The following is an 11,761-nucleotide window of genomic DNA, read 5'->3' on the forward strand; positions in this document are numbered from 1 at the left end:
ATGACGGAGTTATCAGTGTTCATGTGCATTGGATTGAAGATCGACGAGGATCGAATCAAAGCCCTAGCCGATCTCCTCCATCGCGTTCTGTTGTGTTCCAGTAACGAAAACAAACTCAATCAGTATCCACTAAAATTAGGGAAATTCCTCTGCCCTAATCTTTGGAAGGAACTCTCAACACTTCGAAACGAAATCGAAACTGCAATAATTCCTCTAATTAAATCCAGATTCCACGAAAAACAACGCGAAATCGAACAAAAGAACAACGAATTAGAATCAGAATCAGAATCAGAAACAAAATCAGAACACATTTCGCCCTATCTCGACACATTGATAAACCTACACCTCCCAGAAGAGAATCGGAAGCTCGAAGAAGGTGAAATCATCAGCCTATGCGTGGAGTTTCTCAACGGAATCGTCCATTCCACAGTAGTGGTGATGGAATGGGCAATGGCAAACATCGTAAAATATCCAGAAATCCAAGAGAAGCTATATAGAGAGATGAATGAGGCGATGGATGGAGCATCATGGAAAGACTACATAAGAGAGGAGGATGTGAAGAAGATGCCGTACCTGAAAGCAGTGATAATGGAGACCTTGAGGAGGCATCCGCCAGGGCATTTGGCTCTACCACATACAGTGACAGAGGAAGTGGTATTGGATGGGAGATTCGTGGTGCCGGAGAAAACGACAGTGCATTTAGCGTTGGCGGAGATGGCGAGGAACGAGGAGGTATGGGAGGAGGCGATGGAGTTCAGGCCGGAGAGATTCTTGACAAACGTGGAAGCGGAAGCTACAGAGATTTGGAGGGGGAGGAAGGAGATTAAGTTCATGCCATATGGGGGAGGGAGAAGAATGTGCCCCGGAGCTGGGATTTCGATGCTTCATTTGCAGTATTTTGTGGGGAATTTGGTGTGGGTGTTCAAATGGGATGAGGAGGGTGAAGTTGATCTTGAAGAAAAGTTTGAGGTTTCCATCGTCATGAAGAAGCCGCTGCAGGCTCGCATTTCCATGAGATATTGTTCTCTTTGAGCTTATGCTCTCGTGACTTTTCTTTGTATTTTCTAAAAGGTCTTACCAATGGAGATAATATTCCTTGATTATGAACTCATAATTCTTTCGTGTCAAAATTTGTGGTAAAATTTTTAAATTTTAATCTTAAGTTATTCCTTTGATCCATAAAATATAAAATTTTGTTGGAAAGCTAAATTAAAATTCTACCTATTTTAGAAGAACGACATGACCAAAGAATGGCCAAGAAGTAGGAAGGAGGGGATCCATTTAAGTACCTTCTGATAGGAACGACACACTCCATACTATTATGATATTGTCCCCTTATAATGTAAGATCTCGTGACTTTAATGTTAGTTTTCTCAAAATGCCTCATACAAATGAAAATAGTGTCCCTAATTATATACGCATAATCTTCCCTTAATTAACGAAACTCGAACACCCTCAACCTACTTTTTTTCTCAATATCATTTTGTTCTCTTGGAGGCTATGATGACCAAAATATTTCTCGAGGGTTGACTTTTGACCACTTTTATCAAATTTTTTTACTGTTTTTTCATATTTTTCTTGATTTTTAGGGATTTGTTTGAGCATTTTTCTACTGCATCATCTTAAAATTCCATCGGAAAGTTAGAACTTTAAAGAAAAATTGGGTATTTATTTCTCGGTGTTGCACTTTAGAATTGTTTCAAATGATTTGGTCCAAGTCTTTCATATGGAGACATAAAAGTGGAGGTGTTCTATACAATTGAGTTTTTATATGATATGATGGCAAAATATTTAATCATTGTTTAGAAATTAGTTAATTGAAAAGATTAATATTTCATATCGGTGGAATTGAGCAAAGTTATTTTATGCACAACAATAACTGAATGACCATGAGAGAAAAACCGTCAAGCTCCATACTTAAGTTGACCTTTTTTTTAATGCTTTATGAACATAAGATGAATGCTCTACAGTAAGATCGGAACTAGCCTATTGAGCTAATTTCATAAATAAACACAGTTGATTTTAATTCTGACTTAACACCTTGATAGCTAAGTACCACGTCATGGAAAGAACCAAACCCAGCCTACCTAGCCTAAAATCACCTAGTACCTCCTTATCTTTTGATACGCCTCGAGCTCACAACCATCACCCGATTAGTAAGGTGTCAAGATTTTACTATCTAGATTAGTAGCCATACAATTTTATACCAACCACGTGACCTAGATTGTTCTAAGTAGGGAACTGTCTTTGATTCAGAAATTATGACTATTTACTGTATGAAAATGGATGGGCTCTCGAAATAAGACCACATTCTATAAACCCACCGTGGAAGGACGAGGGAGGGACCACATGGGTTCATATAACTAGGACTTAGACATAGGCGGCCCAAGAACCTAGCTCATGATCATGTGAATGAATCTTCCATGAATTTGTGACTATGAATGATAAGGAACTCAAGTCCAAAACCGTGATACCTTAACTAGACTCATGATATGATCAAGAGCTTATAAGACCATAACAAGATGTAAAGTTTGATATTCCAACACTATAGTCGGCATGAGTTTCGTTACACTTTGGTTGATTCCAAGGAAAGAATCAATACTAAGTATGCAATCGAGAGTATGGAGAGATAAGTCAATGATTTGCCACTTACGAGACATAGATATCAATGGTGAGGGAATACGCTTACCGACTCACGAAACATTAAAAGGAAGGAAGTCTGGACGAACCTTAGATCACACCTAAGAAGGGCATTGCATGAGGACATACGAGTCCATACAACTTACAACTTTAAGGGGAGTACAACATTTGCTAGTAGTCTGTGATAGAGAAGCTAAACCAACATATAGGCATGATGTCACGGTCATACTTTTTCAACCGTGTGGCATCATGATCATGACATGCTCACGACTAGCCTTGAGGTGAACCCAAGCCCCATATACATTTTTTGCCCAAATTTGTGTCTTCGTTAGACCTTAGGCGAAGTTTTTCTTCACCCACTGAACACAACTTGTACGAAATCTAAGCTTGTTCGACCACACACTCTGCCCGTGCGTGCATGTTCAATCATCTGTGGCTTAACCAAGTTGCTTCTATACTAAACCATGTCATTCGACTTGACCTTGCCTCGACTCGAAGCCAAGGTCTCTCATTTAACGTCGCATCTCATATCATTTAGGTTTCCAATTAACATATATCTTGACACCATCTCAAGTCACGGGGTATCGTCAGCCATCACAGCTCACTAGATCATGCCATCGAGAGCGGGCCTATGTGTCATTCTCAATATTGGGACATCCTAAAAATTCATCCATTCAGTTTTATCGAGGCATTGGACCCTCTCGTGTCCATGTCATATCATTTACTGACTTCATTCCAAATAGCAAGAGTATGATCCAACCGCCGACACATGGGCTGGGTCGCAAAGTCGGCACACCCATGTCGTCTGACATTGTTCTTGAAAAATTCATTTCATAGGAGGTCGCCCGAGACACTCGTCTCATAATGCTCGCCCTCACTGTGACACAAGTATGTGCCATAGAGTAGCTCACTTAGGTCACATGGCTTAAGGGTGGTGGAGAGCTAACATCATGTCTCCCCCTTAAGGTACATTTTGAGGCATTTACAATTTGGCAGGTGTAGACAAGATTTTGACGAACGGTCATACAATGTTGTGGAACATTCGTTCGGTATCCGATTGATACCAAATTTGGTGAGCATTCATATTTCATACAGATGGATTTGACTCTAGAATCGAATGCCCAAATTTTCTACAAAATCCTGACTTTCAAGATTAAGGCCCAAGACCCTACCTGACCCTTCAATAAGTCTATCTTCGACACTCTTGTCTACTCGATGACTCCTTCTTGCCTATGTCTTGGCTTGGCTTCAATGTATAACTTATATAATGTGTTGGATGATTTTCCGTCCTCGATCGCATCATGGCACTATCTTGTCTCGGCTCTCACGTGGCCAGTTGGGTGCCACTTCATTTTGCCACCTTGTCATGACTACACATAAAAGCCACAACCTATTCTCTTCATAGTATGATTGTGACACATGACACCCAGAGTTGTTAGCAAAGACTCATAGATCACTATTTACGATGCATCCAAGAATTATCAAGCTGTACCAACACCTTAAAAATGCTACTTATGGCCTCATATGAAAAGAAATGTGTCATATTGACCTGTCAACAAGTCAATGCACCTCGACAGAGACCCTCAGAATTACTGCAACCTTTAAGTACCCAGAGTGGTGGTAATAGAAGCAAGGTCACGTATTCAGTATACAAGTGGGCACGTTTGTTCCTAAAGGAAATGATGAAAGCCAGAAATTGTATAATTATAAACTTTAATATATACAATACATAACTTTTTTTTAATATCCATCAATGTCCAAGTCTCCTAAGATGGTGGTGAACGGGTACCATGATTTATTACCCGAGGTCAATTTATAGCGAAGGAATTAAATCCTATGGTTAAAATGTGGTAACAATTTTTTCCCGCCAAAAACAAAAAAAAAATGTTTCAATAGCCAATTTAACTGTTAGTAAATATTGTCTATTTTGGACCGTTATCGTCGACTTTTAAAACACGCCTATTAGGGAGAAGTTTCCACACTCTAATAAAAGATACTTCATTCTCCTCTCCAACTGATATAGGATCTCACACTAATGACTACAACTTTTAAAGTAGATAGACTACATACCTAGTTACATGAAAGTTTAAGAACCAAACACCAAACACGTTTCAATTATGTCATCTAATTAAAAGAACAACGTTGTCCCTTGTCTATGTTTGTCCATTAAAAGAATCAAACATGTTCTAACTATGTTTGTGAGGTTGTCCATTGTCAAGCAAGGCAACATTGTTCAACAAAAATATAACATAAAAGTTGAGAAGAAACATTACAACAAATATCCATTTGTTGTCAACCTCATTATAATCTTACTTTACTCTAAATTTTCAAGCCATAGTTTTGTATTATTCCAAGCCTAATAACAACATTCAGCTTCCAAATTGTTTACACAACCAAGTTTTCGATACCCCGAAAAACAGAGCTGCAAAGGGAAAACAAGACAAGAATACAACAGAATTCTCCAACGACACGTTCGCTCACATATACCGAACGTGAACGACTAGCTTTCAAAATTCAGGCATTGAAGTTGAGAGATAAAACTTGAAAATTTTCTCAAAGCATCATGCTGCTTTCAATCATATATGGAGAATGATATTGAGGATGAACTAAGAATATGCATGAAGAAACCGAACAGGCGTGGTAGAAGCAGGTACTAACCATGAGGAGATTTCGAGCTTGTGGTCGACAAGTCGGATGAAGACATTGGAATTGATATGGAGAGCTGTGTAGTGGAGAAGGAAGTTTGATTGGATCTTTCGTCGAGTCCAGTCCATGACTCCCTAGTTCTCGGCCATTCATCGAAGAGCGGTTGAAGCGATTGAGCTTCTTGTTTCAGAGTTTCCCCAGATGGATATTCGCCACCGAAGAACGAATGCTGCAGATATCCACTTTGGAAGATGGAGTTTTCAGTCGATTTTGATGCCGGGAAAGACGGCGATCGAGATGGCATTATTGGCCATGTGTTGTCCATTGGTGCATCCATTTGAACAGCCCTGCTGCTTCCTGATGCCTCAGAAAAGAAACTATGCACTCCAGCCTCAGGTCTAAGCCCTTGAAGATACCTGTAATCCAATTAATACATAAATAAGGGAAGAGAATTTGCATCTATATGCTCAACTTCACTGCAAATTTAGCCTCCAATGCACATGCTTCAATGTTAATTCAACCATTGTCACTAGTAACAAAATGAGAATCGTATACTACAATGGTTCGGACACGACCAGACATCAAAGTGGCTCTCTGTTACTCAATTTCCGTCTGTGAACCGTGACAGTATGAGATATTTTAGGCTGTAAGCCCGTGCGCTTCTGTCACGTTCTATAGATTCTGTAACCAGAAAGGTCCAACAATGTAAATGTGTACCGTGAGCTGAAATGCTACAAGAATTATGCATGCTCTTTGGTTCTTGCTCCCTAACAGATGTCCCCTCCCCTGACCCGACTTGCTTCCATGCATGTAACGGACCAGGCCCACCAATAGCAGATATTGTCCTTTTTAGGATTTTCCTTTCGGGCTTCCCCTCAAAGTTTTTAAAACGCATTTGCTAGTAAAAAGTTTCTACACTCTTATAAAGGGTGTTTCGTTCTCATCCCCGACCGATGTGAGATATCACAATACGTGACCAAGATTATCAGAACTTGACCCAGAAAAAGAAAAGGTCGAAGGAAAGTAGCTCGAAAGGAGACAACGTAAGCAGCAGAAATAAAATTAGCAGACAGATGAGACATCAAAGGAGGATCAAAGCTATTAAAAATTCAGGTTTCCTGTGACTATGATCAAGGATATTGCAAATACAAAGAATATCAATTATGGAATAGATAGATTCAAATATATAGCAGAACTAAGGAGTCCACAAGTATTTGAAACAACAATCAAAATAGTTCAAAAACATGGCACTTTTTCGTCACATAGCTCCAGTACAGCAACGTGCGACAAGAGCGAAAAGTAAAACATGTCCAAAGGCCTTCTTTCAAGACGTGAAGAGATCGATCACAAAGTCGAGCTGAAAGCTAGAAGCTTAAGCCGCTTTGGTGAAGGACAATAAGCAAGCTAAAATGTTAGCTATGATGCTAAAAAGAAGAGAGCAAACCACCTAATACCGGTACAAACCCCGAGGTACGAACCGATGACAGATTGAAAGCTTAAGCATGGTTTACCCATTAAGCTCCATAAGTTCAGTCAGCTGACACAATAACTGAGGCAGCTAGGAACAATTAAAGCTAAATAGCAAGAGTTCAAAAGAACATAATGATTGTCAGAGTTGTTCCCTATGAACAACAAAACTGAACTCGGCAGCCATCCACCTACATTAGGACCCGATATGTTGGACCATGAAAAAAAAAACAATTAACGATGAGAATTTTCTAAATTGTACCTAAATTTACAAGAATCGACCTAGAACAAACCAGATCACGCAAAAGTTTATCAGTTAAAGTTAACAAAAGTGAACGCCAACGACCATCAGAACGGTTACTCTTCAGCAAACATCAATCGCAGAATGTCAGCGGAATATGAAACATTACCATAGATATCAGACAATTTGAAGGGTAAAAAAGATGAGCTAAGAAAAGCCAAAGAGAGAGAGAGAAAGAAAAAAGAGAGACAATTCAACTTTACAGACCACTAGAATTGGAGCAGAACTGACATTTCTTTCTCTGTCTTGATATCTTTTGATATTGAGCTAAGGTATATAACCAATAGGGTTAGTACAATTGTTTTAACAGCAAGACAATTTTTTATTGCTATGTCAGGCCTGCATCAATTGGAAAGAACATAAAAGCAAGACATCATAGGCTCAGTGAAGCATGTATACTTAGGATAACACAAAAAAAATTATGAACAAAAGAAATGAATAGGGCCCAAAGAGTTGGATCCAAAAGAATTCAAAAAGGTGTGTTTAAAACATTCAATAAAACATATGGCAGAGAAGAGCACAGTTTGGGCTCCCACCACATAGCTCGAATATGGTCCCCAAGAGTGCAAACTTTTCCTTTCTTGCAAATAAATGCATGGAAACTCCTCCCATTTGATATCAAACATCATGGCAATTGGATATGAATGTTCATAAGTTCTTGCATTACAATATGATTCGACAAAATGAAGTTGCAGCGAGGATTTATACGATACCTATAATCTTTGCTTGGTATTCCATATGGAATGGAGTCCAAAGGATAATCAGGCTGGCTGGTTCTAGTCGTAGTCGCCTCGGAGTTGCTTAAGGCATTCAATGGAAGGCCATGGAAGCTTCCAGCTCCGGTGCTACTGCTTCCAGTAACGATAAGAGATGTCGCAGTGGACGACGATTGTGTCATTGTTTGAGATTCCACAGGCTTTCTTGAACGGTTTCGGCCACGGTGCATATGGCGCTCACAGTATTTGGAGTTTGGATATGCATCTTTGGAGCATCTCCATTTCTTTCCATCAGTCCTCCTGCATCTTCCAGGCTCTGGGTCCACCTTCTTCCCGTAGAATGAACAATAAGCCACTGCAAATCTAGCACATATCAACACATGAACTAACACAAAGATAGCTCAAACATATTCTTGGGCTTTACATACCCAAAATGATGAAGCTAAGGCTTAAGATTGGGGGATTTATTATGCTATTAGAAATGAAATTACAGTAAAAAGATTGAAACTAATGAAGGGTTATTAGACACCAAACCCCTCATTCATTCAGCTGAAAAATACCATTATTTCTTACATAGCTTGCAGATTCACAACTTCTAGGCAAAAGGGGAGTGGAAATACAAGATTGTGAAGTGTTTGAAACAAGGGAACTTCAAAAAAAGCATCATTCATGAATCAAAATGAACCCATTAGAGGAAAAGAACTGTAGACAAAAAAAGAGATGAAGAAAAAGAAAGGGGGAAACAAGAAGTGAACAAGATCACCAAAATCAAATCAAACACAAACAGAAACCAATCAAACTGACAGAGCCCAGAAAGAGAGAGAGAAAATGAGATAAAAAAAAAAAAAGGAGAGGGTTGAGGTAAGATTACTGGTGGGATGATGGAAGAACCTATGAGAAATGGACTCGAAACTCCTCTGAATAGGGAGTACAAGATCCGGTGGCACAGGCAGACCTGCCATCATATACTTGAAGATCAGAGCCTGATGCTCCAGCTCCTGCCACTGTAACACTGTGAAAGGTGACCTATTCATCCCCATCATTCCACTTGCTGTTGCTGCTACTGTCCTACTCCCATCCTCACCGCCACCGCCACTGTTGTTCATAATAACACGAGAGTTCCTCCGCCTCCGCCGCCGACCACCAGTTGTGAAGCGACTAATCCACAAAACCCACCAAAACCCCTTTTGCTAAAACACCCAGAAAACCTCAAACATAGTCTGAGACAGAGAAGAAAATCATGGGACATAGATCAGCCTGTGTGTCCACCATCTGGATTGCTCTCAGTGTCACTCTCTGTAGTGTTTGTTTTTAGTGTCCGAAGGTTTGTGTGGGTAAAGGGGGGGCAGTATCTGTATGTGTGGAGGAACCGAAGGAGGCCAAGTTCGGTCTCATTTTTATTTTTGTGTGTTTGGGATTTGGGAATTTGGGAATTTGGGTATTGAGTATTGGGGGATTCGGCTTCAAAAGATTACCTCTTTTTGCTTTTGGCTGATCTTGATTCTGATGGGTGTTTGGTTAATTAATCAAAGACCTTTTCCCTTAAACACACCCATCATTGTTTTGTTTTGTTGGGAGATGGGCTGTTTAGGGGTCAGGAAAGAGCTCCCAATCATGCCTGTGCTGTGTTTTTCATGGCTCTATTTCAGCCCCCACACTGTTTCTTTTCACCACTCATTGGACTCCAATGCTGCCTCCTCCTTCCTTTTTCTTTTTCATTATTTTCTATCGCCATAAAATCTAAGTTTATCCAATAATTTTATTTTTCATCTATCTTGTCATCGATATTTATAGAGCGCATCATCAAAGGTAGCTTTTAGAGATGGCTTTCAATGGTAGACGCTATATTTGGGCAAATTTTGTCCTTCCGTTCATTACCGGCAACACACCGTAGTACGTCACCTCATTCGTGTTCCAAATCAAATTGCTCGTAAGCTCAACTCAACGTGTCTTTTGTCATAGCTTGTATCAATTGAACATAAACTCAATCAAACAATCATCAAGGGAACTTCTAATGGAACCATGTTTGACTTAGAAATCCTTTAATTTGTCACATGGTAGTATGTCCTCTTTCACAACTCTATTCATCGTGCTACTCACTAAGTACTTTCATTTTTCATTATAATTTCTATTAAAAAATATAAGATATCTTAATAAGTTCTTGAACATAATGAGAAAATTTTTCCGTGTCATTATAGTTAGTTTAGTTACTTTGAGCATGTTCGTACTTATTGATCAACTTATTAGTGCAACTCTAATGGCTTATTTTCCCCATTAAGTTAGTCTCATTGAAATAGAATCTTGAATAAAGTAGAGTTTCAGTTGACAAAGTCGATGGGTATTTGACACGTAACACGTTAATATCCAAATGAGGATGAACGGTTACTTTTAGACTATCAGTGGAAGCTCATTGACACACCAAATCACATATCTATCTAGTCATAATCCTCTAAATCAAGTTAAGGCAGATGAGAAGAAGTCGACAAGTGGTTTAAGTGCAGCTTTAGTGAATGGTTGATAATTCAAAACAAAAATCATATCAAACTCAAACATACTCGTGCATAGTTATTCTCAATCTTTGCTCATCTTTGGAAAAGAAAAGGTAAACCAAAGTGGTGAAACATTTATTCTCCAATTCCTAGCTTTTCAAGGCTCCAAACTATCTTCCTCACACTCAATATTCCCGAATACTATCACGACATTTGATCCATTTCGAAAGTGGCTTTAGCCTCCACCCTTTAATTTCTATGATTTACAACCCTTTCTTTATTTCTATCGAAACGTTTTAAATCAATGAAAATAACGTGACACTCAAGCAATGAGGGGACATGAACGAGTCGAGACCACATTTGAATCAGAGAGGATAGGATGACTAAAAAAGGATTAAAAGAATTGAAAGTGGCTTCGTTTGGAACAATTCTAAATTGGATGACTTTCTAGAAATTTTTCTAAGATGCATGTGAGTAAAGACAAAACATGGTAGAAGGATTCGTGTTAGTTTATGAGAATAGTCTTCACTCTTAGAAATAAAGATCAAGTAAAGTGACCATGTCGCAGGAGAATTTCGAGCCCATCAAATACCAAATCTAGATTTTGATTCAAATTCTAAACATGGGTCGTTACAAATAAAATCCTAAGTTAAAGGACGTAGAACAATGAGTACAGATCTTTACTATAAGGTAACGATATCTTACCAGAGACGAATCTAGAGATTTTAAATTCTAGAAAGCTACTATGACCCCATTGAATTTAGTCATCTATCATTAGATTGATTTGTTAGTCTATATAGGTAAGATACATGATTAACATGGTTTAGCCTTTCTCGAGGATATGAGCCCACATCCACGAAACATTAAACATACCTCCATAATAGGTTTACATCGACAAACTCCTAACAGGTCCAAAAGTTTTACGTTTGTGTCCATTTAGTCTATATGCATATACATCGAAACATACGGTTGTGAAACATAAATATTAAAATATTGTATTCACATAAACCTTAAAAGTCTAGAAAATCTAGGTGGGATGTATTTTATTTCAAATGAGGTAAGATGCAATCCTATGACTTGACTTTTCAGAAACCCTAATTTCTTTATAAACTTTTTGGAGCTTTATCTCTTTTATTATCACTTTTATTTATTTATTTATTTATTTATTTATTTATTCTTCTTTTTATGTGTGGTGAGTATATTTGATATAAGTAAATAAAATAAATAAAATATTATTTTAAATTTGGGTGGAAGGGTTATGTTTTAATAATTACTTTGTCCCCTCACCCACCCACTGCTACCTCTTTAGCTGACAGCAACAACACGTGATGGGCTGGTCCATACAATGGGCCCTCTTTTTAGGCCCAACCGGTTACCTGCTACCTGCTATTCCCGGTTCCTCCTACGGCCCGCCTCCTTGCCGGAATGCAGGTGACATTCCAATCTGGGCCCCACCCGTCTTTTCTCTACTACCAAGGAGCCCCCCCCCCCCCCCCCCCCCC

General features: G+C 38.9%; 2 protein-coding genes across 2 annotated transcripts; one reads left to right on the top strand and one right to left on the bottom strand.

Annotated features, from left to right (window-relative positions):
- On the top strand, positions 1–1,032 carry LOC111483990 (cytochrome P450 89A2-like). Its single transcript, XM_023130401.1, has one exon. The coding sequence runs from the start codon at positions 1–3 to the stop codon at positions 1,030–1,032; it is 1,032 nt and encodes a 343-aa protein (XP_022986169.1).
- Positions 1,033–4,958: 3,926 nt separating this feature from the next.
- On the bottom strand, positions 4,959–9,268 carry LOC111484269 (growth-regulating factor 3-like). Its single transcript, XM_023130801.1, has 3 exons — positions 8,642–9,268; positions 7,768–8,125; positions 4,959–5,702 (listed from the first exon to the last, which is right to left on the bottom strand). Exons 1-3 carry the CDS (start codon positions 8,874–8,876, stop codon positions 5,294–5,296), a joined length of 1,002 nt encoding a protein of 333 aa, XP_022986569.1. The 5' UTR covers positions 8,877–9,268; the 3' UTR covers positions 4,959–5,293.
- Between the last annotated feature and the right edge of the window lie 2,493 nt (positions 9,269–11,761).

Source organism: Cucurbita maxima, unplaced genomic scaffold, assembly GCF_002738345.1.
Source record: "Cucurbita maxima cultivar Rimu unplaced genomic scaffold, Cmax_1.0 Cma_Scf00009, whole genome shotgun sequence".
NCBI lineage: Eukaryota > Viridiplantae > Streptophyta > Magnoliopsida > Cucurbitales > Cucurbitaceae > Cucurbita > Cucurbita maxima.